We start from the raw sequence: 23,203 nt of genomic DNA, 5'->3' as shown, positions 1-23,203 counted from the left end.
TTCCTTCCTTAGTAAAGGCCATAACCAGTTAATTTAACATCCTTTTCTTTTTCAACCAGTTGTTTTTTAAAAGTGTAACCCAGAAGACATGTACCTTTGCTTCAATATCAACATTTTAACATCTGGTTTGCTACCAGAAGGAAAAGGATGGGAGTGGAGAGGGGTGTGTTAGATAGATACTCAAATGATACCTGCTTATAAAAGCTATACCACTTACATGTAACAAGACTAGACATGTAGTCAGATTCTATGTCAGGTTTTAATACAACTTGTAATTGTACTATTTAATGCAATTATATAGCCTCGAACTTTATTACTAAATAACATACTTTTTATTTCAGTGAGCTCAATATTTATAAAAATTTAAAAGGAATTTACTGTTAAATGTCATGAAAACAAATGTGTGGGACAAGATTTACCATTATAATTGTTTTTAGTGAGCATTTTTTTGTGATTTACACTAAGAGGGCGAATTTTAGATCTGAAAATTCATTAAGACTCTGCTACATCAGTGATTTGTTTTTTTTTTCCTTCTAGTTCTAAGAACAGATAGAAGTGGCTATGGATAATTCATATAATTTCAATCAAAAAGGCTCATGTAATGGAATTCCATCTGAGAAGAAAAACAACTTCCTTGTGTCAGAAGATCATGGACAGAAAATCTTAAGTATACTACAGAATTTTCGAGAACAAAATATCTTTTATGATTTCAAAATAATCATGAAAGATGAAACAATCCCATGTCATCGTTGTGTGTTAGCAGCATGCAGTGACTTTTTCAGGTACTTTTACCTTGTCTGTCTATCCCTCAGATTTTATGATACCACTAATTAAGTTGTTTTTATGACTGTAACTGAGTTTTTCCCCTACAGAGTATGGAATAGTAATCTTTAATACTTAAAAAGAGATACTTAGAACGTAGATTAACTAATGATTTTTTAAATATGAAAATATAAGAATACCTTTTTTTAAAGCTCAAGTCTTCCCAGGCTAGGATTTCCCAAAGTTAAACATTAGTCCTTACTGTTCTGGAAAAAAAAAATTGTTTTGATGTGGGGTCAGTTTTGTTTGGGAGGTCCCCTGCACTGTATAATTTGGCAAAAGAGAAAAGGATAGACTGAGCAGAAATGGAAGCCAAGCTCAAAGAAAATGAGGCATCTGAGAAAAAAATACATTTTGGACATGTGTTGTATCCCATGGATTGTCCAGGGAAGAGGTACTCTAATGCGGAGAGTTTCTCTTCTCTTTAGCCTGGATTGTCCTAAAGTGGGGAGAAGTACTTCCAGAGCCATTTCTGGAGAGCACTCAACTTGTTTTGATTCTGAGTATAATTCTGTTCCCCAAGTAAATCATCCTACAAGGAATGCACTAGTCATAACACTGTTAGAATCCACTATGATGACAGTGGGTTTCTGATTCTTCGTAGTTAAGGGTCAGACACATGACCTTAGTATTGTGGTAACCGTATGAAGATAGTACCTCTGAGACCTATTTGTCAGGCAGGCAAACCTCTCTTGCTGACATCCTGACCTTCAGGCCTCCTAGTCATACTTTAATAAACTTAAATCTTAAGTGCAATATTTTGCGTTAAGTTCAGTTTTAGAAGCAATTCTAAGTAAGCAGAGTTTAAATCTCTAACAAACTTGATAAAAAAAAGAGCAAGATATAAGATACAAAAACATCTAGATACAAGTTAACGTATACTGGTTTTAATCCTTAATTTAACTCGTTTTACTACCAACATATAATTAAACCATACCCTTATTGCTCAAGATTAAATCTTATAGGTTGTACTTCATTCAGCAAGTTTATTGATATCTACTACTCACTAAACACCTTTTTTTTTTTTTTTTGACTCTTCTATGTGGCATGTGGGATCTTCATTTCCTGATGAGGGATCAGACCGTGCCCCCCTGCATTGGAAGCGTAGAGTCTTATCCACTCGACCACCAGTGGAAGTCACTAAACACCAGTTTCTCTAGGGTTTCCTGCTTTGAATTTGAGAGCAGTGGCTCAGTGCTACATCACAGTTTACTGAGGACAAGGGGAACTACACCTTTTACTAGCTTTTTGCCTAACTAAACTATATGTCTTCAGGTATTCTTCTCATTTCTTCTCTCAGGTAACCTAAGTTATTCTTCAGCCTCCACTGGGGCCCTAACTGGCCTTATGCTCTCCCATTTTCAGATTCCACTAGTTTCTTTCCACTTCCCTTTGAATTCAGTTTTTCTTCCAAGGAACTCTTTTTTTGTTCCCTTATCCTTCATATCACCTCTTCATTAGAGGAAGCAGTACAGTATAATAGGTAAGTATTTGGCCTCTTTATACACATGCCCTAAATCTAAATTCCAGCTCCACCACTTATTAGACTGAACTTAGGTAACTTAGCCTCTTTATGCTTCAGTTTCTTTATTTGTAAAAAATTAGGATAAGACAAATAGGACCTAGCTCATAAAGTCATTAGTGAGAGTTGAATGAAATAACATATATGCAATGATTAGGTCAGTCTTCCCTGGTGTCTTGGTGGTAAAGAATCCACCTGCCAATACAGGAGAGGCAGGTTCAATCTCTCGGTCAGGAAGATCCCGTGGAAAAGGAAATGGCAACCCACTCTAGTATTCCTGCCTGGGAAATCCCATGGATAGAGGAGCCTTGTGGGTTATGGTCCATGGGGTTGCAGTGAGTCAGACACTAGAAACTAAATAACAATTGATTAGTGTCCACTACTTTCAGTTATTATTGTTGAATTAAATTGTTATTAAGCTGAATTTAGTATTATTAATATTATTAGCTGACTTTTTTTTTAGCTGAAATTATTTCCAAATCTAGCCAAAAAATGGAAATAATTTGGTATGAACATGCAGTTTTATTTCCTTATAAAGTTTGCATGTTAACAAAATAAGAAGTTCATGTGACATTTGAATTGGCAGTCCTCTCTACTGTTTATGTTGGAGTTATGCCTACAGCTTAGCTTTTTAGGGATCTGTTTTCAATTTTTAAAAATTACTGTTAAAAACAGTGTTTTTTAAAATTTGTACCTGTTCTGAAGTAAAACAAAAGACAATTTTATAATGACCTGAATCTTTTATGATATATTTTACTAAATGAGTATATAGTTCACATAAAAATGTGTACAAATGTAGTTAGAAGGTCTGTATAATTTACACTCTTGTAGATAAGGCCACTGATTTATAATTTTGTGTTATGATAAAACTCACTGGAGTATTGGGCTATAAACTTACAGGAATACTGGGGTATGTAAAATTAAAAATAGCAGAAAAGTACACAGTGCATGGTAAATGCCCTTTATAATGTTTTTGAAAAACGAAAATTATGATTGAAATGTAAAGTCCCTGGAGACAAGATTCAAAAAGAAGCACACTATTGTATAACCAGTTTATGATAACACAGTAAATTTGAGATGGAAGTTAACTGAATACTTTAAAGATGAATAGGATGAAGTATATAAATATGATATTACATGTCTTCTCAGGGACAGTGTGGAAGCTGATGGTAAATTAGAAATGCATATGATTTTAGAAAACTTTTTTTCCTTAAAATGGTAGTAACAGCTAATGTGCTCAGTTGCAATGCAACCCCATGGGCTGTAGCTCACCAGGCTTCTCTGTTCATGGAGTTTTTCAGGCAAGAATACTAGACTGGGTTGCCATTTCCTACTCCAATAACGGCTAATATTTTGCATCAGTTAACTTAGTTGTTCCTCTCATAACTCTGTGGCATAGGTACTACTAGTATCCGCATTTTCAGAAGAATTTGAAGCACGATTAAGTTGTTAGCTCCCCAAGGTCACACAGTTAATAAGGCAGCCCTGTTCTAGAGGCCACACTCTTATTATTACCTTAAACTGACTATAGATGTCTTAATAATCTAATACGATTATCACCACAGGTTAATGTTTCTAAGTTGATCACATTGAAATATCCTGCACAATGTGGAACATGTATAAATTTTTGTAACCATGTTTATTTGTTATTATATTAAGAAGTATTGAATATCCCTATTAGAAAGGGGCTTTATCATCCTTTTCCTAAGGAGTGTTCTGTATTTGGAAGCCTCATATTTTTCAGGTGGACACTAGTGTTTCTTTAGTAGCTTTAGTTAGTCTCTAGAATAGACTTTAATAATGAAATTTAGTTTTCCCCCAGTACTACTTGGGGGCTTCCCTCATAGCTCAGATGGTAAAGAACCCACCTACAGTGCTGGAGATGTGGGTTTGAAACCTGGGTTGGGAAGATACCCTGAAGAAGAAATGGCAACCCACCCCAGTATTCTTACCTGGGAAATCCCATGGACAGAGGAGCCTGGCGGGCTACAGTCCATGCAGTTGAAAAGAGTCTTAACACGCTAACCAACTAAGCATGCCTGCAGAGTACTTGGGCACTGCTCACAAAGGTATCCTGGACAATACTGGTACAAAAACAAACCAATGTTAAACCAGGCCCAAAGTCAGATGATCTTTAGTCTTAATGAATGTTCAACTGGCAATCTTTAGTTGTTTGTTGTAGTCCTTTCCTCTTTAACCTTAATTTTTATTTGCAGTTCTACTGAAAACCATCTTAATGGGTTTGTTTAAAGTGTAAAAATTAGTAACTCTGGATATAAAGTTAATTAAGGATGGATGGCAATATTGTTCTTACCAAAGCCAGTCATGAAATATTCTTAGTCTCCTGCCTAAACATTTCCAAATAATTTATACTTTTGCTTAAAATGAGCCAAAAATGTTCCCAGTTCTTAGAGTGGTATCAACATTACCAGGTGGGGATAATGTATATGTAAGTTTATCCTGTATTTTAAGTAATTTTAGTTATAACCTGCAGAGTTGATACTAAATTAATCCATAGGTAAATAAATTCAGCCATTAGATTTTACCCCAATTTTATGAATAATGTATAAGAACATCAAATCAGACACAAAATTTGAATCTTTTTAAAGCCTTTGGATTCATTGCTATGGCTTAGCTGTAATCTATATATTTTTCAATGTGGTATTGTGTAATATGTGTATTTTACAGATAAATAATATGGTCTCTATTATAGATATTAATTTATTAGGATGCTTTAAAAATGTATTTTGTAAATATATTTTATATCAACCTAAGAGTGAAGGAAACCTCTTTAAGGTCATATTGAAAATTATCTTGGAATAAAATATTCCTGTTTATTTGTTCTTCTGTGTTCATTTTTGCAGGGCTATGTTTGAAGTAAACATGAAAGAAAGAGATGGTGGAAGTGTTACCATTACTAATTTGTCCTCCAAAGCAGTAAAAGCATTTCTTGATTATGCCTATACTGGAAAAACAAAGATAACAGATGATAATGTGGAAATGTTCTTCCAGTTGTCATCATTTCTTCAAGTTTCCTTCCTATCCAAAGCTTGCAGTGACTTTTTAATAAAAAGTATTAATCTTGTCAATTGTTTACAATTATTATCTATATCAGATAGCTATGGCTCTGCCCGTTTGTTTGACCATGCTTTATACTTTGTACAACATCACTTTTCTTTATTATTTAAATCCAGTGATTTCTTAGAGATGAATTTTGGAGTATTGCAAAAGTGTTTGGAATCAGATGAATTAAATGTTCCTGAAGAAGAAACTGTACTGAAAGTTGTCCTTAGTTGGACTAAACATAACTTAGAATCAAGGCAAAAACATCTGCCTTATTTAATTAAAAAAGTAAGATTATGTCAGTTATCTGAGGAGACACTTCAAGATTGTCTACTCAATGAAGAGTGTTTACTCAAAAGCACAAACTGTTTTGACATAATCATGGATGCAATTAAGTGTGTGCAAGGTTCTGGTGGACTTTTCCCTGATGCTCGACCATCCACAACTGAAAAATACATATTTGTTCACAAAACTGAGGAAAATGGAGAAGCTCAATATACGTTTTGCTATAATATTAAAAGTGATTCATGGAAGATACTGCCACAGTCACACCTGATTGATTTGCCAGGATCTAGTCTGTCTAGTTATGGGGAGAAAATATTCTTGACAGGTGGTTGCAAAGGGCCATGTTGTAGAACAGTTCGGCTTCATATTGCAGAATCATATCATGATGCCACTGATCAAACCTGGTGCTACTGTCCAGTCAAAAATGATTTTTTCCTGGTATCAACTATGAAAACACCAAGAACCATGCATACATCAGTTATGGCTCTCAATAAATTATTTGTCATAGGTGGAAAAACTAGAGGATCTCAGGACATTAAAAGTCTCTTAGATGTTGAATCTTACAATCCTCTTTCCAAAGAATGGGTGTCTGTTAGCCCATTACCCAGGGGCATATACTATCCTGAAGCAAGTGCATGCCAAAATGTAATTTATGTTCTTGGATCAGAGGTAGAAATTACAGATGCTTTTAACCCATCACTTGATTGCTTTTTCAACTACAATGCTACAACTGATCAGTGGTCTGAACTAGTGGCAGAATTCGGGCAGTTTTTTCATGCAACACTAATTAAAGCTGTCCCAGTAAACTGCACACTCTATATATGTGACCTTTCCACTTATAAAGTTTATAGTTTTTGTCCAGATACTTGTGTTTGGAAGGGTGAAGGATCTTTTGAATGTGCAGGCTTCAATGCAGGTGCGGTTGGAATTGAAGATAAAATTTATATATTAGGTGGTGATTATGCACCAGATGAAATCACAGATGAAGTTCAAGTCTACCACAGCAGCAGGTCTGAGTGGGAAGAAGTTTCACCAATGCCAAGAGCCTTAACTGAATTTTACTGCCAGGTGATTCAGTTTAATAAATACAGAGACCCATGGTTTTCTAATCATTTCTAAATGTAGTGTATGATTAGACATTCTAAAGCAATTGCAGTTCTAGAAGCCTGCAGTAAATTTATTAACTTTAATTATTGGTAAAAAGGTCTTTACAGCTTAGTGAGATAAAATAGACCTTCTATAAGAGAATTACTATGAATGTATACCATATTAGAAAAATACTATGAATGTATACTATATATGAATTAGCAGTTCCCAGAAACTTAAAATACACAATACATTCTACCAAAAACTGTATTTAATTTAATCTTGGAGAATAGGATATTAGTATTTTCATATGTAAGTAAAACTCAGGCTTTGATGTTTTGATTCTTAAAGTACTTTATCCTGACAGAAAAACAAATCATACTTCACATAACTGTACAATGTAAATGGGAGAAGTCTCTTTAGGTAGTAAAAATGACTTATTTATACTATATTATATGAAGTATAAAATATATTAGAGGTGAGAATCCTATCTTGTTACTACAGGTATAAGAGTAGTTGAATTCCTATTTTTTCTGATCATTGGTTAGCTATTTTTAAGCCCTTTCTTTTCTTTCACTATTTTTCAGTCAGAAAATTTTCTGAAATGAAGTGTATTTCCCCAGCCTTCTAAAACTGTACACTAAACATGTTTTAATTTTTTGATTCAACTCTTCATTAAGAGCATAGTGTACTGTAATGCTGTTGGCAGTTACTGAAATGTCTTAAAATTTGCTTATTAGTTTTCAGTGTTAGTTGGTCTCAGTTTTTAGAGGTATTTTATTTTCTGGCTCAAGCTCAGTAAATTAACTTTCTTGATTTATTTAATCAGTTTAAGTTATACCTGACTTGATTTTATCTTGACATGTAATCCTTTTAGTGACATTCTTGGATTCTGGGATGGTAGTCCTAAAATACTTTTCCATATCATTGCCAGATTCCAATGTAAAGCGAGGATATAGAAAATCTGACCTCTAGCTAAGTGGACCACTATTGTTGGCATTTCTTAAACTTTTGCATGTCCAAATTTGAGTTGCAGTAAGAAATTTCAACATCTCAGTTAGTACCGTGTCAGTTTTTTGTGATGATGTATACCAGCTGTAAACTGCTGTGTATGTTTTCTTCTTTAGCACATTATTCATTGTGAATTATTTACTAAATTTAAAAATGTGACTGGGCTTTTGGTATTGATAGTAGATATGTGAAGCTTGCAACTTATTTGGTGTTTAATCATCTCTAACCCAAACAATGAAAGAGAATCATCCTTGTTCTCAGCTAAGATGATTCTGCCTTGTAAGAGGATATGTTTCTTTAATCAGTTTTTATGATACAGGTATTTTAGGTTTTAGGACCTGATTTATATCTCAGGTAATCTGTAGATTGTATTTCTCTGGAATCAAATGAAGTTTCCCACACACTGTAGTAAATGTTAATCTGTTGTAAATATTCTTCAGAAGTAGAAATATACCTAAATGAAGGTCCTTTTATTTTACCATATAAAATTTATGTAATCATATAAGTTTCAAATATATTTTTCAAAACAGAACAGAATGCTAGACTAAATTATGCGATTTGAAAATCAGGGATTGTCCGTAATCAGACGATAGTTGCCTAAAAATTCTTGTGTAGAATTGGTGGCTTCCTCCCTACCTACCTACCTTTATTGGCTCTGCCCTGTTCTCTCTCTCTCTCTGGGTGTGTGTATGTGTGTCGTGTGCGTAAGAAATAAAATTCAGTGGAGGCTTTCTCTGTGTTTTATGTGGCACTTTGAAAACAAGTTACTTAAGAAAGACCATAACACAGTGGGTGATTAAATTGTTAAACATGTATAAACAAATATTTCCAGAAAGGAGAAACTAAAGCAAAATAGAATCCCTTCCTGATCTTGTTTCATTATTATATCTTGATTTCTACCATTCTTCTCACTGGCCATTGATTTTTTTAAATTTTATTTTTGCTTGGAGGATAATTACGATGTGGTGATGGTTTCTGCCACACATCAACATGAGTCAGCTATAGGCATATATACTTCCCCTTCCTCTAGAGCCTTCCTCCCACCTCCCTCCATACCCCAACCCTCTGGGTTGTCACAGAGCAACTGCGGCCATTGATTCCTGATGTTACTAGAAGTATCCTTGTTACCAAGCCATAAGTAACTCCCTCTGCATTTGATTTTAAACACTTTTCAATGCACAAGGCTTTCTGCCTTAGTTTCCACAATTGCTGCAGGAAACTTGATTGTTTTTCACTTACTGTCATCCCTTTACATCTGTACCTGAGTGTTCTTCATCAGTTATAACTAAAAAAAGTAGTCTGTCTAGTCATAAAACCTCAAACTCTTACTTACTCTTCTTTTTCCTTGACATTATAGCAATCTGTGCTGGGCTTGGCTCTCTTAGCAATTAATCTTGTAGTCTCCAATTTTGCATCATCTGGTAAAGGGAACACTTGCATTTGATCTACTAAATGGTTATTGAAAAATGGTTCTGGGTGTTCAAAATCCTCAAGGAACCCAGGCACATTATTCTGATCTTGGCAATAACTTTGGCTTCACCAAGAACCACATATATTATTTCTGCCTTGGCCCTCTATTCTTGATCTCTTGCAAGTCTCAGTGATCTCTCAAGTCTATTCTGCTACCCAGGAGGAGCCGTTTTTCCTGTCTGTAAGATTAGAAAACAATATCCCTTTATGACTTCTTCCTTCTTTTTTTTTTTTTCTTTAAAGTTTCCTTTCCTTTCATTATCATCCTTCAGTCAGTGCTGCATTGTAAGAGACAAAATAATTAAGCTCATTATCCAGATTGCTTTCATTCTTGTAGCAAAATTCTAAATAACATTTCCAAATTGTCATTTGTCCTGGTAAATGGATTGTGCATGCATAAAAAAATTGCAGTATTGTAGTATCCTAGTGTCTGCTAAAATTGAAAGTAGTTACGTGTCACTATTAAACATAAAAAAGATAAAATTCAATACTTATATCAAAGTTAATGAACATTTTTAGAACTATCTTCAAACTTGATTTATAATGTAGAGCACCTGTGCATCTATTGCCTGTGAAATAAAAGCAGCATGAAGAATATTTGCATAATCAAATTAACTGCATTCATATAATACTCAATTTTGGTTGGGGAGGGGAAACAGTCTTTATCACAACAGTATTCATTATATATTACTCTTGAAAGCTAGAATATTATTTGAGAGCAACCACATCCTGCAACATGATTCCATTTTCAGATACCAAGAAGAGCAATTGAGTATGTGTTCAGGGTACCTAAATGAAGGCATCTGACTTGAAAATCAGAGTCAAATATAGAGGGAGACATCTGTTTACCTTTTGAGATTTGGAAGCAATAAATGGTTAAATATATTGTTGAATATATTTTGGATCATCATTCTCAGTTTAATTGGATCCAATGTGTGGAAACCCGTATATTTAGAATTGAAGGTGTAAGAATGAAAAATGCCTTCCAATGGACAGCTCTTGAGGGCAATCTAAAAACAAAGGCTAAAGTTTAAAAGGAAGCCAATTTCTGTTCAGCATAACAGAATTAACTCCACTTTATAAAGCCGTATTTGGAATAAGACTAAATATCAAAAACTGCGGCATGTGGCAGAAAATGAGCCCAAATAAATAAATTCCTACACAGGAGTACACCAAAGATTTCTATATTTTATTTGCACATTTTGATCTTAATATTTTTCTGTCTTTTGACTAATTGCTTCCTCCAGTTTGTTTAGCATTTAGGCATTCTGAGTAACTTGATTTTATTGTCTGCATACTCAAGATTTCAATAAGATGTGAGTCATAAAATTACATCATTTTAGGAGCATTCTTGTTGAAGGAAATTTGTTCTTTTTTAAAAATCACTTAGGAAAAACTCTGTAAAGGGTGCTGACATTTATAGTGAGCTGCTAATAGGGATTTCTCCTTCTGTTTACCGTAAGTGCACATTTGTTTTACATTGAGTAGAAACTGAAAGACCATTACCTAGAATTTTGTCCTGAATTATTTCACTGCAAATGTGGCTACATAGCTATATGTAGTGAATTTAGTTAAAGATTATGTGCTTTGAAAGATATCTTTAATTTTAAAAATCTGTTTATAAATTATATTTGACTACACTAAGATGCTTAATCAAATTTCATTTATAAATAGGGGTTTTAATCAGCATAGTATTACAATAGGGATTTTAATCACAGCATGGTATTACACACTGATCAAGAGATAACTTTTCTAAAATATAGATTCATATTCAAACTTGAAGATAAAATCTAATACAGCTTCCAGCCTTGTATAGAAAACCCCTCTAAATTCTAAAATACCCTTGACAGATGATTTTCTTTTCAAATTCTAATTCAGTTCTTTCAGGGTAAAGAGCTCACTACCTCCATTTTTAAACAGTTCTATTAGAAAGTTCTTCCTAAGGTTGAAAGCAACTCTGCCTCCCTGTAATAACTTTCAGTCCTTGATCTTAGGTTGCTGTCTCCATAAGTATTGGAAATAGCATGTCTTCCATTCCTCTAAAATCAAGTCTTCACTTTCCTTCTTGTTTAAATGCTTAACACTTTAAAACTTGCCACAGTGGCCAAGATTACATACCTTCTACATGTACATTTGCCTCAGAAAAATCTATCCTAGCTCTATTGCTTTTTTGGTGTGTTGAGCATGATGAGCATTGCATAGTCTAATAAAGCAAGCACTTCATTCCCTTAATCAGCTCTTATAAATCCAGTGTGAGCTAGAGCTTTGCTATCTCTCCTATCAACTATCGACATAATCACAAACATAGTTTCTGGGAGGAATTCTGAAGCCAGATTTTAATGTCTTGATCATTTGTCATTAGATATGGTTTTGAGAATTTTAGTAATACTTCTAAAAGAGACTAAAGCATATACAAAAAATAGAAACCAAAGCAGTCACTAACTAGTTCAACAAATTATGCTATTGGTTCCAAGGGTAACAAGGTTGCCGGAATTACTTAAGAGTACAATTCTCTTGAGTATCACATTGTAGTGTAAATACTTCTTTACATGTCTGTCTTATTTAATTGGAAACTCTTAGGAGTAGGGGTATTATCATTTCTGGACCTAGCAATTAGTACAGTGCTTGCATATTAATAAGGCGTCTAACAATCTAACATTCTATGAAGCCAATATATGAAGCAAAATTTATTGTTTCTGAATGGGTTAGACTTAACTGCATATTTTGCAATTTCCATGTACAAAAAATTGATTTACATTAGGATTTTACATTTAAGAATGCTACACATTGTACTTTAGTTATCAATGTATGTGTTAATTCTTTTTGTAATATTTGATATCCTTATATTAAAAAGTCTGGGCAAGCTAATTTATACAACTTTTTGTTAGTATATGTTGTATATCTTTGTTAGTATATGGAAAAATTAATAATGAAGTATACTTTTTATTTGAGAATGGAATTGCATTACATAGTACATTGCCCACATTTGGAGAACATGTATAGTTGGTTGTATAGTTGTGTTGTATATGTATATTTGGTACTTGAAAGAGAAATTATACTTTCAAAGTAATTCATTGAATTTTTTTAGTGCTTAAGGATTATTTGTTCTCCTTGAATTTTAATTATAATATTTAATTCTGTGTTTCTTTTCAAATACAGTAATAGATAAGACAATGACTGAAAGTATCGTTAGTAGACATACAACCCCCATTTCCCCTACAAGAACATAATAGCTTCAGTGACCTTCTTCCCACAGGGGAGACTGTGCGCAAAGCTACTTAACTTTGCATACATAAGTGATTTATTTCATTTTCTATTAGTAGAATATGGGCATTTACCATATGGTATGAGAAATAAAATCATTTTTTTCAGGTCCATGTTAACCATATTAATATGTAGTAAACATTTCAATTATGTAAATAATTATTAATGTATTAAAATGTATCTCAGAAAAGAATATATATTGTTTGTATTTATTGTTACTAGAAATAAAAAAGGTAGAAAAAGGTGAATTCTAAGGCTCTCATTTTCTTGCCACCCCCTTCCCCAGATGCCCTGAGTGGCTCTGATGAATCTCAGAATTCCTGAGAGAGTGGTGGTGGAGGTGGGGTTACTGTTAGAACTGGCTCTGTAACTGTGGACAGAGCAGCATAGACTTCAAGGTGGACATATTGGGCTGAGTGAATAAAATGCAGCTAGATTTGAAATGAATCATAGATGAGGAGAGACCTTGAGGCTGTGCATGAGCTAAGAAAGAACAGACCAAATGTCCATGAGCCACAAATGAAATCAGTAGAAGCTAGCTGAATGTCCAAGGTCAGGCACTGTCCAACCCTACTTCAACGGATATCAGCAACACAAGAATCAGCTAGATGCCAGGGTATAAGCCTCCTTCCTACCTAATATGTACAGGTGAACTAGTGAAGAGGTCCAGAGTCTGAGAGACTAAATCATACCATAACATTATTTTAAGATGTTTACATTGGACAGATGCTGTCTTAATTCCAGTTCAATTTTTCCTCTTTCTGGACAGGCTCATTTGCCGTCTCATTTCTGGTTTTCCTATGTGATCAGTTGTGATTTACTAAACAACTTTGACTTCCAAACCCTCTTCTAGAATACTGCTCAGGTTGAAACAGTTGATCTATGGAAACCTAACCCTTCAAAAATCAACTGTTGTATCCCACATGCTTGCATAATGCTAGTTGATTTCTCTTCATTTCTTAGGCTCTCTTATCAAATCCTTGGTCCAACCTTACTGCTCCAGATTTCTTCCCTTATTACCTCCAATTCTCCATGTGCTTCCATCTTCTGTAGTTTACTTTGCCAGCAAATGATGACTCACCTCCTTCTCTTTAATCGCCGTAGTTAATTTAAAATGTAAGGATGTTGGTGGGAATTTGCCTGTTACCAGGTTATTGGGGATGCTACCCTGAAACTAGAGGTCTCTCTTGGTCAGCATTTTAGTACTTGCAAGTTTTCCTCTTAAGTCATTAAATAGAATGGTTCATAATCTCAGACTGATGCATTGGCATTTGAAGTTCTTTCCCTAAATTCTGAACTGCCTGAATTTATCCTACTCCTCACGGCAAAACAAAACCCCCTCAAAGACAAAATTTAATCTCTGTACTCAGAAAATAAATTGCAAAACACATTTAAACTTAAGTAATTAAGGATTACTTAATATTGTTTTACAGGCTCTTATTCAGTTACAGTGTAAGTTGCAAATATGTTTTGTCAAAAACTAGCTATTCGGCCAATATGTATATGTACATTTTTCAGAGAAAAAAAATAATCCTAAAATGTAATTACTCTTCACTATGAATATGGAGTTTCAAAGTAATATTTATAAAGTGGTTTGAAGTTTTTGAAACGAAAATATTGAATTTTTAGACACTGTGGCACTAAACCAATCTATCTGGTAAACATTAATTAAAACTGCAATTTATTTTAATTACTTTTATAAAACCCGTTTCCAAGGTTAAGTTTCCTTGGACTTAATAAATTTTGTGATTTTGAAGACTTCTATGAAGCCTAATGAAACTAAACCTGAAATAGCAAACTTAATATTCATGAAAAACTTAAGAAATATGTGGGAACCTCTTAAAATATTTAACATATCATCATAGTATTTATAGAGTTAGATTTCACTGCACTGGATAAATATTTTTGCATTTCTTCCAAATTCAGGGCTTGTTTAACCTGATTCTGTTCTGGTAGTAATTAGTGAGTCTTTCCATTGGAAATTAATTACCCTTACCTAACTTTGAGTAAAATACATGGTGCAAAGTTAGTTTAACATTTTCAATCAAGCCTTTGTCTAGCCTTTTCATTTAAAAATTCAACTAGCCTAATTTTTTCCTTTTAGAGATTAACCACCTTTTATGTTATGAAACATTAGTTGAAATTCAAAAAAAACTTTTCGAATGTTTTTAAAAACTTTTAAAAACAACTTTCAACAAATGAGTAATTTTTTTCTTTGTTTGTTTCCTTTACAAATAGTGTTCACCTTGTGATAATTCCTGAAGGAGTGAAATATACCACAATATTCTTCCATTTAAATACAATTCACATTTCACTTATAAGCACAAATTAATGAACACTTGTTTCTAGGAATTTTCACAAAGAGAATTATTCTAGTAGTTTAAAGCATCTAAGTTTCTTTCCTTGATAAATGAAATATTAAGCTCTAACCAATAATTTTTGTTATGGGATGTCTACCCAGGAGTATATGTGTCAGGCAGTGTTCCTTAAAGTTTCCTCCAAAAAGAAAAAGGTCATCTGGTAATTCCATTAAAAATACTGAATCCAGGGGGAGGTGCCGCCAGGCTAGCAGGAAACCTCCAACCCCCTGTGCTACTAGATGAATAGAAAACTGATTTAAACAAGGTACTAACAAGGAATTGTCCTTGATTTTTGTACTTTGTAGCATTCCTCAAATTATTTTCACATCTTCCCTTACTGTAAAAACTGCATTTAAGTTAGAAAATGAAACAATTGAAAAGGAAAAGCAATTTCAGTGTACAAGAAACTCAGACCCTTTTGAAAGAAATTACAGAAAGGAAGGAAGTAATTTTTTCTAAGCAGCTTAATACAACAATTAATGTGATGAAGCAAATGGCTTGGGAGGAGATTGCACAGTGTGTGAATGTAGGAGAAGGAGAACAGAGAACAGGGACAGAAGTGAAAAGAAGTTACCTTGACTGGCGAGCCCTTTGAAGAGAAAGAAGATGAAGGCGAACATTAAGCAAGTTGGTTCAGGGTTTCCCCTTCCCACATCTGATTTAGATGACTCACTGAAGAGATAGATGAAAAGATTCGATTCTGAAGTGATACAAATTTTGATTGGCAAAATGTGGCAGATTTCAGGGATGCAGGTGGATCCTGAGGTCAAGGAAGAAGAAGAAGAAAGAGATCCCCAGAGTCCTGAATTTGAGATTGAAGGAAGAAGAAATGTCATCAGTCATACCAGATTCCAGGAGGGAAAATGAACTTCCTGATTTCCCCCACATTGATGAATTTTTTACTCTGAACTCAACACCATCTAGGTCTGCATATGATGAGCCCCATTTGCTTGTAAACATTCCAGAAACTAGAATTGGAAAAACGAAGTCTTGATATTGAGGCTGAAAGACTGCAGGTAGAAAAGGAACGCCTACAGATTGAGAAAGAGAGACTGTGACATTTAGACATGGAGCATGAGCAACTTCAGCTGGAGAAGGAGCGGTTGCAGATTGAAAGAGAGAAGCTGAGGTTACAGACAGTAAACTCAGAGAAGCCATCTTTGGGAAGTGAACTACATCAGCCACAGGATATAGAAACCGAGAAGTTAAAACCTGAGAGAGAATGCTTACAACTGGAAAAAGGCTGCATTTTTTTGGAATCTGAATCGAAGAAGCTGCAGATTGAAAAGAAACACTTTCAAATAGCAAGAGACTACAAATTCAGAAGGAAAGACACTTGCAGTGATTTATCTAGGTCTCCATTTATCAAATGGTTGTAAAGCATAAGTTTAGGTTTAAAAATGGTTGCGGGATTAACTGTATTGTTTTGTCCCTGTTAGTGTTTTCAATACGAAAAAGATAATTCTTTGTGGGTAATATATGCTTAAGTCTTCTATGAAAACTATGTGCCCTAGCATAAACAATATAGCAGAAATTGTTGTACTATACACTTTAATTTAGTAAAATTACACACAATCTTGTATAATCTATGCACTCAGAGTTTACAATTATGTCTGTGTAAAATTCTAGCTCAGTAGTTGTCAACTGGGGGTGACTTTGGCCCCCAAAAGACATTTGGCAATGTCTGGCAACATTTTTTGGTTGTCAGAATTGGAAAGTTGGCCACATTCCTCATGGCATGTAGTAGCTAGGGATGCCCTACATCCTGCAATGCACAGGACAGTTCCCACTCTCCCCCCCCCCCCCCAAAAAAAAAAGAATGATCAAACCCTAAATAGCAATGTTGCTGAAGTTGAGGAACCCTGTCTTAGCCTGGCTGAGCACCTCTTTAGCTTTGTTTCAGTTTCAGAATGTTAAAACCACAGATATTTATGTGGGAATTACTTAAATGGCCCAAAACTTTAACTATGAAACAGTACTGTATAGTATATTGACTATAGGAAGTGATGAAGATTATAGATGTTTTATTCCTTTGTTTCCATCTATAGATAATGTGAGAGTCAGAAAACAATGTAAGCAACATCAGAGGTTGTCTAAAGTGGGTTACTTTCCAAAGCAGTTCACTCATCTAGCTATCGGTGCTTTAGAAACGGCACACATTTTTGTAAGCTTTATGCTTTCTTCTGTGACTCCATTGACTAAGCCAGTAGTTTAGACAAAAACTATCATTTCAACCATGTACTGAAATCTTAATATACTTGGTTGAAGCTAGTAAGAATGCTACCAGTTTAAAAATGGTGCCAGTAGTCAATGAACTGGAACTCAGCAAGTGGTCATTTGATTTTTAAAATAGATAATAGCTATTTGGAACTGGGAGTGGGGGTAGGGGAGAATGTCCTCTGTATCCAATAGTAATGATGATGGTGATGAAATAATGATAGTAGTGGTGTATTATGAATTAGGGAAGCACTTACTGCACACTATCTGACCTAATCTGTAGAAAAAGTATTGAGAGTAGTATCATTATTCCTGAATCTGAGACTTAGAGAAGTCACACTTCTCTTAAATGACTGATTTCATATATCATGATGTATCTTGTCTTTGTTCTTCCCTGTGAAACAAAGTTTGTATCTTTAGTCAGTCAGATATTTATTCTGAGACCAAGGGTTTACTTAATCTGGTGATTTGCCTTCAGTCCCTTAAAGGTACTTTTTCCACTGTCCAGATGATTGTAATGCACACTAAATTTGAGAATCACTGCATGAGATCACCTTGTATTTTCCCATTTCCCTATATATAGCCTTAATACATCTCTTCTATTCACAGATACTACCTTGATTCTAAATTGATTATTGTTAATTTGAGAATATCTTGAAACCAAATTTAGAGAAGAGCTAACACCTATCCTACTCAAACTCTCCCAGAAAATTGTAGTGGAAGGTAAACTCCCAAACTCATTTTATGAAGCCACCATCACCCTAATACCAAGAGCAGACAAAGATGCCACAAAAAAGAAAACTACAAGCCAGTATCACTGATGAATATAGATGCAAAAATCCTCAACAAAATTCTAGCAAACAGAATCCAACAACATATTAAAAAGATCATATATCATGACCAAGTGGGCTTTATCCCAGGGATGCAAGGATTCTTCAATATTAGCAAATCAATCAATGTTATACAGCACATTAATAAATTGAAATATAAAAACCATATGATTATCTCAATAGATGCAGAGAAAGACTTTGACAAAATTCAACACCATTTATGATTAAAAACTCTCCAGAAAACAGACATAGAAGGAACATACCTCAACATAATAAGAGCCATATGTGATAAACACATAGCCAATACTATCCTCAATGGTGAAACATGGAAAGCATTTCCCCTAAAGTCAGGAACAAGACAAAGGTGCCCACTCTCACCACTACTATTCAACACAGCTTTGAATGCTTTAGCCACAGCAATCAGAGAAGAAAAAGAAATAAAAGGACTCCAGATTGAAAAAGAAGAAGTAAAACTGCAGATGACATGATCCTCTACATAGAAAACACTAAAGACACCACTTGAAAATTACTAGAGCTAATCAACGAATATAGCAAAGTTGCAGGATATTAAATTAATACACAGAAATCCTTTGCATTCCTATACACTAACAGTGAGAAAACAGAAAGAGAAATTAAGGAAACAATTCCATTCACCATTGCAACAAAAAGAATAAAATACTTAGGAATAAATCTACCTAAAGAAACAAAAATCTATGTATAGGAAGCTATAAAACACTGATGAACGAAATCAAAAATGACACAAATGGATGGGAAAATATACCATGTTCATGGATCAGAAGAATCAATATAGTGAAAAATGAGTATACTACCCAAAGAAATCTATAGATTCAACTCAATCCTCATCAAGCTACCAATGGTATTTTTCAAAAAACTAGAACAAATAATTTCACAAATTGTATGGAAATACAAAAAAAAACCTCGAATGACCAAAGCAATTTTGAGAAAGAAGAATGGAACTGGAGGAATCAACCTTCCTGACTTCAGACTATACCACAAAGTTACAGTCATCAATACAGTATGGTGCTGGCACAAAGATAGAAATATAGAGCAACGGATCAAAATAGAAAGCACAGAGATAAATCCACGCACCTATGAACACCTTATCTTTGACAAAGGAGGCAAAAATACACAATGGAGAAAAGACAATGTTTTTAATAAGAGGTGCTGGGAAAACTGGTCAGTCACCTGTAAAAGAATGAAACTAGAACATTTTCTAACACCATGCTGCTGCTGCTAAGTCGCTTCAGTTGTGTCCGACTCTGTGCAACCCCATAGACGGCAGCCCACCAGGCTCCCCCATCCCTGGGATTCTCCAGGCAAGAACACTGGAGTGGGTTGCCATTTCCTTCTCCAATGCATGAAAGTGAAAAGTGAAAGTGAAGTTGCTCAGTCGTGTCCGACTCAGCGACCCCATGGACTGCAGCCTACCAGGCTCCTCCGTCCATGGGATTTTCCAGGCAAAAGTACTGGAGTGGGGTGCCATTGCCTTCTCCGAACACCATACACAGAAATAAACTCAAAGTGGATTAAAAATCTAAATGTAGGATCAGAACTATAAAACTCCTAGAAGAAGACACAGGCAAAACACTCTCTAACATAAATCACAGCAAGATCCTCTATGACCCATCTCCCAGAGTAATGGAAATAAAAGCAAAAATAAACAAATGGGACCTAATTAAACTTAAAAGCTTTTGGACAACGAAGAAATTATAAGCAAGGTAAAAAGGCAGTCTTCAGAATGGGAGAAAATAATAGCAAATGAAACAACTGACAAAGAATTAATCCCTAAAATATGCAAGCAGCTCAAGCTGCTCAGTACTAGAAAAATAAATAACCCAATCAAAAAGTGGGCCAAAGAACTAAACAGACATTTCTCCAAAGAAGACATACAGATGGCTAACAAACACATGAAAAGATGCTCCATATCACTTATTATTAGAGAAATGCAAATCAAAACCACAATAAGGTATCATCTCACGCCAGTCAGAATGGCTGCTATCAAAAAGTCTACAGACAATAAATACTGGAGAGGGTGTGGAGAAAAGGGAACCCTCTAACTCTGTTGGTGGGAATGCAAACTAGTACAGCCACTATGGAGAACAGTGTGGAGATTCCATAAAAATCTGGAAATAGAACTGCCATATGACCCAGCAATCCCACTGCTGGGCATCCACACCGAGGAAACCAGAATCGAAAGAGACTCTTGTACACCAATGTTCATTGCAGCACTGTTTACAATAGCTAGGACAGAAAAGCAACTTAGATGTCTATCGGTAGACGAATGGATAAGAAAACTGTGGTACTTATACCCAATGGAATATTACTTCGCCATTAAGAAGAATACATTTGAATCGGTTCTAATGAGGTGGATGAAAACTGGAGCCCATTATACAGAGTGAAGTAAGTCAGAAAGAAAAACACCAATATAGTATATCGACACATATACATGGAATTTAGAAAGATGGTAACGACAACCCTATACACGAGACAGCAAAAGAGACAGATATAAAGAAACGACTTTTGAACTCTGTGGGAAAAGGGGAGGGTGGGATGATTTGAGAGAATAACATTGAAACAGGTATATTACGATATTTGAAATAGATGAACAGTCCAAGTTCGACACATGAAAAGGGCACTCAAAGCCGGTGCACTGGGACAACCTAAAGGGATGGGATGGGGAGGGAGGTGGGAGGGGGGTTCAGGATAGGGGACACATGTACACCTGTGGCTGATTCATGTCAATGTATGGCAAAAACCACCACAATATTGTAATTAGCCTCCAAGTAAAATAAATAAAAATATAAAAATAATAAAAAAGAATATCTTAAAAACCACATGTGACATTTGAGTATGTGTATATAAGGCAAAAATATACATCTTAGTTATCTTGCATTTGAAATAGTGTTATTTTTCTATAATTGAAATAAATGCTTCCATAGGGGGGAAAATACCCAATCCAGGACCTTATTCTTAGAGATTTTCATTTAGTAAGTTCTAGATTTGGATCCTAGGAACTCATAGCTTTTACAAGCACTGCAAATAATTCTTATCAGTAAGCAGGCCTGGAAATATACTAAGGTAGAGACTGAGAACCCAACTCTAAGTCAAGCAGGTTTGGGTTTGTATCTTTGTTCCACCATAGAGTGGTTTAAAAGCTGTATAAGCTTGAGTAAATTACTTAAACATTCTGTGCCCCAGGTATTTTATTGACAAAACAGTTAATAGTTATACCTCCTACAACATGTTGTTGTAAGAATTAAATAACACACGTGACATACTTGACAGTGGGAAATGTTCAGTAAATGTCCTTTGTCTCCTCTCTTTTGTCTTGTTTGCTTTCAGCAGAAACCATCTTTTCCTAATTCTCTGACATGCTACTACAGCCTTACATTCTACAATTACAGCTAAAATTTTAAATCTGAAAAGTATACAAATCTTCCTTGACAGAGGGAATTGATGGGACAAAGTAAAACTTTGCCTAATATACAGTTTAGCTTTGACTTGGCCCTAAACATTCCTTCTTAGGCTCAACCATGAGTATCTCATTTATTAATTTAACTGAGTTCCTAATGTGTGTTATCAGTGTAGTAGGCTTGAAGGTACAATAGCAAGAAAGTCAGATGTGTTCCCTATTTTCCTTGAACTCACTTAGTGTTCTGTCACTTCTTCAAGTCTCTCCAGGCTTGATTTTTGCCTAGTCTCTATTGATAACAAACACTTTCGATTTGGCCCCATTTTTGTTTTCCAATCCCTCTTTCAGAGCTTTGAACCTTAGAAAGTTCTTTGGCTTCCGCATCTGCTCTGTCCAGATGAGAATTCCCTTTTTCTTTTTGACCCACATCTCTCACCTTTTTCTCAAGTTTAACTTTGGCTGATGCCAGATAGAGAATTAAGTTCAAATCTCCTGTATATACCTGAGCAGAGGGTCAGACAACCAGGTTACAGAACCCTAAAATGGGTAAGAGCTCTTAGAAGCCTACAAGAAATTTAAAATCTATTGCATGTTTTATTTTCACAAACTGCAATGTAGAGTGTATACACGATTCAAAATTTTAACACAATTAAAAAACTTTTTTCTCATTAATTTCCCATCCTGCTATCTGTATTCAACCCTATATAATATGTCATGTTGAGGGGGTGGTCCCGAGATGACTTAAGAATAGGATGGGGAGATCACTTTCTCCCCTACAAATTCATCTAAAGATCAGTTGAATGTTGAGCAACTCCCACAAAACAACTTTAGAACGCTGGCAGAGGACACCAGGCACTGAGAAAGGCAGCCCAATCTCTTCTAAAGGAGGTAGGACAAAATATAAAAGATGAAAACAGAGACAAAAGATTTAGAGATGGAGACTTGCTCTGGGGAGGGAGTCGTGAAGGAGTAGGATAACCCTCTCATAAGCTGTGTAGGTTTGTCACAGCTTTTCTTCCAAAGAACAAGCATCTTTTAATTTCATGGCTGCAGTCACCATCTACAGTGATTTTGGAGCCCCCCAAAATAAAATCTGCCACTGTTTCCACTGTTTCCCATCTGTCTGCCATGAAGTGATGGGACCAGATGCCATGATCTTCGTTTTCTTAATATTGAGTGTTAAGCCAACTTTTTCACTCTCCTCTTTCACTTTCATCAAGCTTTTTAGTTCCTCTTCACTTTCTGCCATAAGGGTGGTGTCATTTGCATATCTGAGGTTATAGATATTTCTCCCAGCAATCTTGATTCCAGCTTGTGCTTCATCCAATCCAGCATTTCTCATTATGTACTCTGCATATAAGTTAAATAAGCAGGGTGACACTATACAACCTTGATGTAATCCTTACCTGATGTGAAACCAGTCTGTTGTTCCATGTCCAGGTCTAACTGTTGCTTCCTGATCTGCATACAGATTTCTCAAGAGGCAGGTCAGGTGGTCTGGTATTCCCATCTCTTTCAGAATTTTCCAATTTGTTGTGGTCCACAGAGTCAAAGGCTCTGGCATAGTCAATAAAGCAGAAATAGATATTTTTCTGGAACTCTATTGCTTCCAGATGTTCAAGCTGGTTTTAGAAAAGGCAGAGGAACTAGAGATCAGATTGCCAACATCTGCTGGATCATCAAAAAAGCAAGAGAGTTCCAGAAAAACATCTATTTCTGCTTTATTGACTATGCCAAAGCCTTTGACTGTGTGGATCACAATAAACTGGAAAATTCTTCAAGTCATGGGAATACCAGACCACCTGACCTCCTTCTTGAGAAACCTATATGCAGGTCAGGA

The 23,203-nt window shown here is 35.1% G+C and overlaps 1 protein-coding gene and 1 pseudogene across 3 annotated transcripts in view; both read left to right on the top strand.

Annotated features, from left to right (window-relative positions):
• KBTBD3 (kelch repeat and BTB domain containing 3) overlaps nt 1-12,716 on the top strand; it is a 75,999-nt gene extending 63,283 nt beyond the window's left edge. For 2 of the 3 annotated variants that reach the window (XM_027563984.1, XM_027563987.1), the window contains exons 2-3: nt 538-782; nt 5,209-12,716. In XM_027563984.1, coding sequence (XP_027419785.1) covers nt 562-782; nt 5,209-6,811 — 1,824 coding nt within the window. In that variant the 5' untranslated portion in view covers nt 538-561 and the 3' untranslated portion in view covers nt 6,812-12,716. The other variant, XM_027563988.1, reaches the window with a different exon arrangement.
• A 2,059-nt stretch (nt 12,717-14,775) lies between these two features.
• Nucleotides 14,776-16,687, top strand: LOC113905150 (annotated as a pseudogene).
• The last annotated feature ends 6,516 nt before the right edge of the window (nt 16,688-23,203 follow it).

The sequence above is a fragment of the Bos indicus x Bos taurus genome, chromosome 15 (assembly GCF_003369695.1).
Source record: "Bos indicus x Bos taurus breed Angus x Brahman F1 hybrid chromosome 15, Bos_hybrid_MaternalHap_v2.0, whole genome shotgun sequence".
Classification (NCBI taxonomy): domain Eukaryota; kingdom Metazoa; phylum Chordata; class Mammalia; order Artiodactyla; family Bovidae; genus Bos; species Bos indicus x Bos taurus.
Note: the sequence above shows the minus strand (reverse complement) of the source record. Positions and strands in the feature narration are given on the sequence as shown.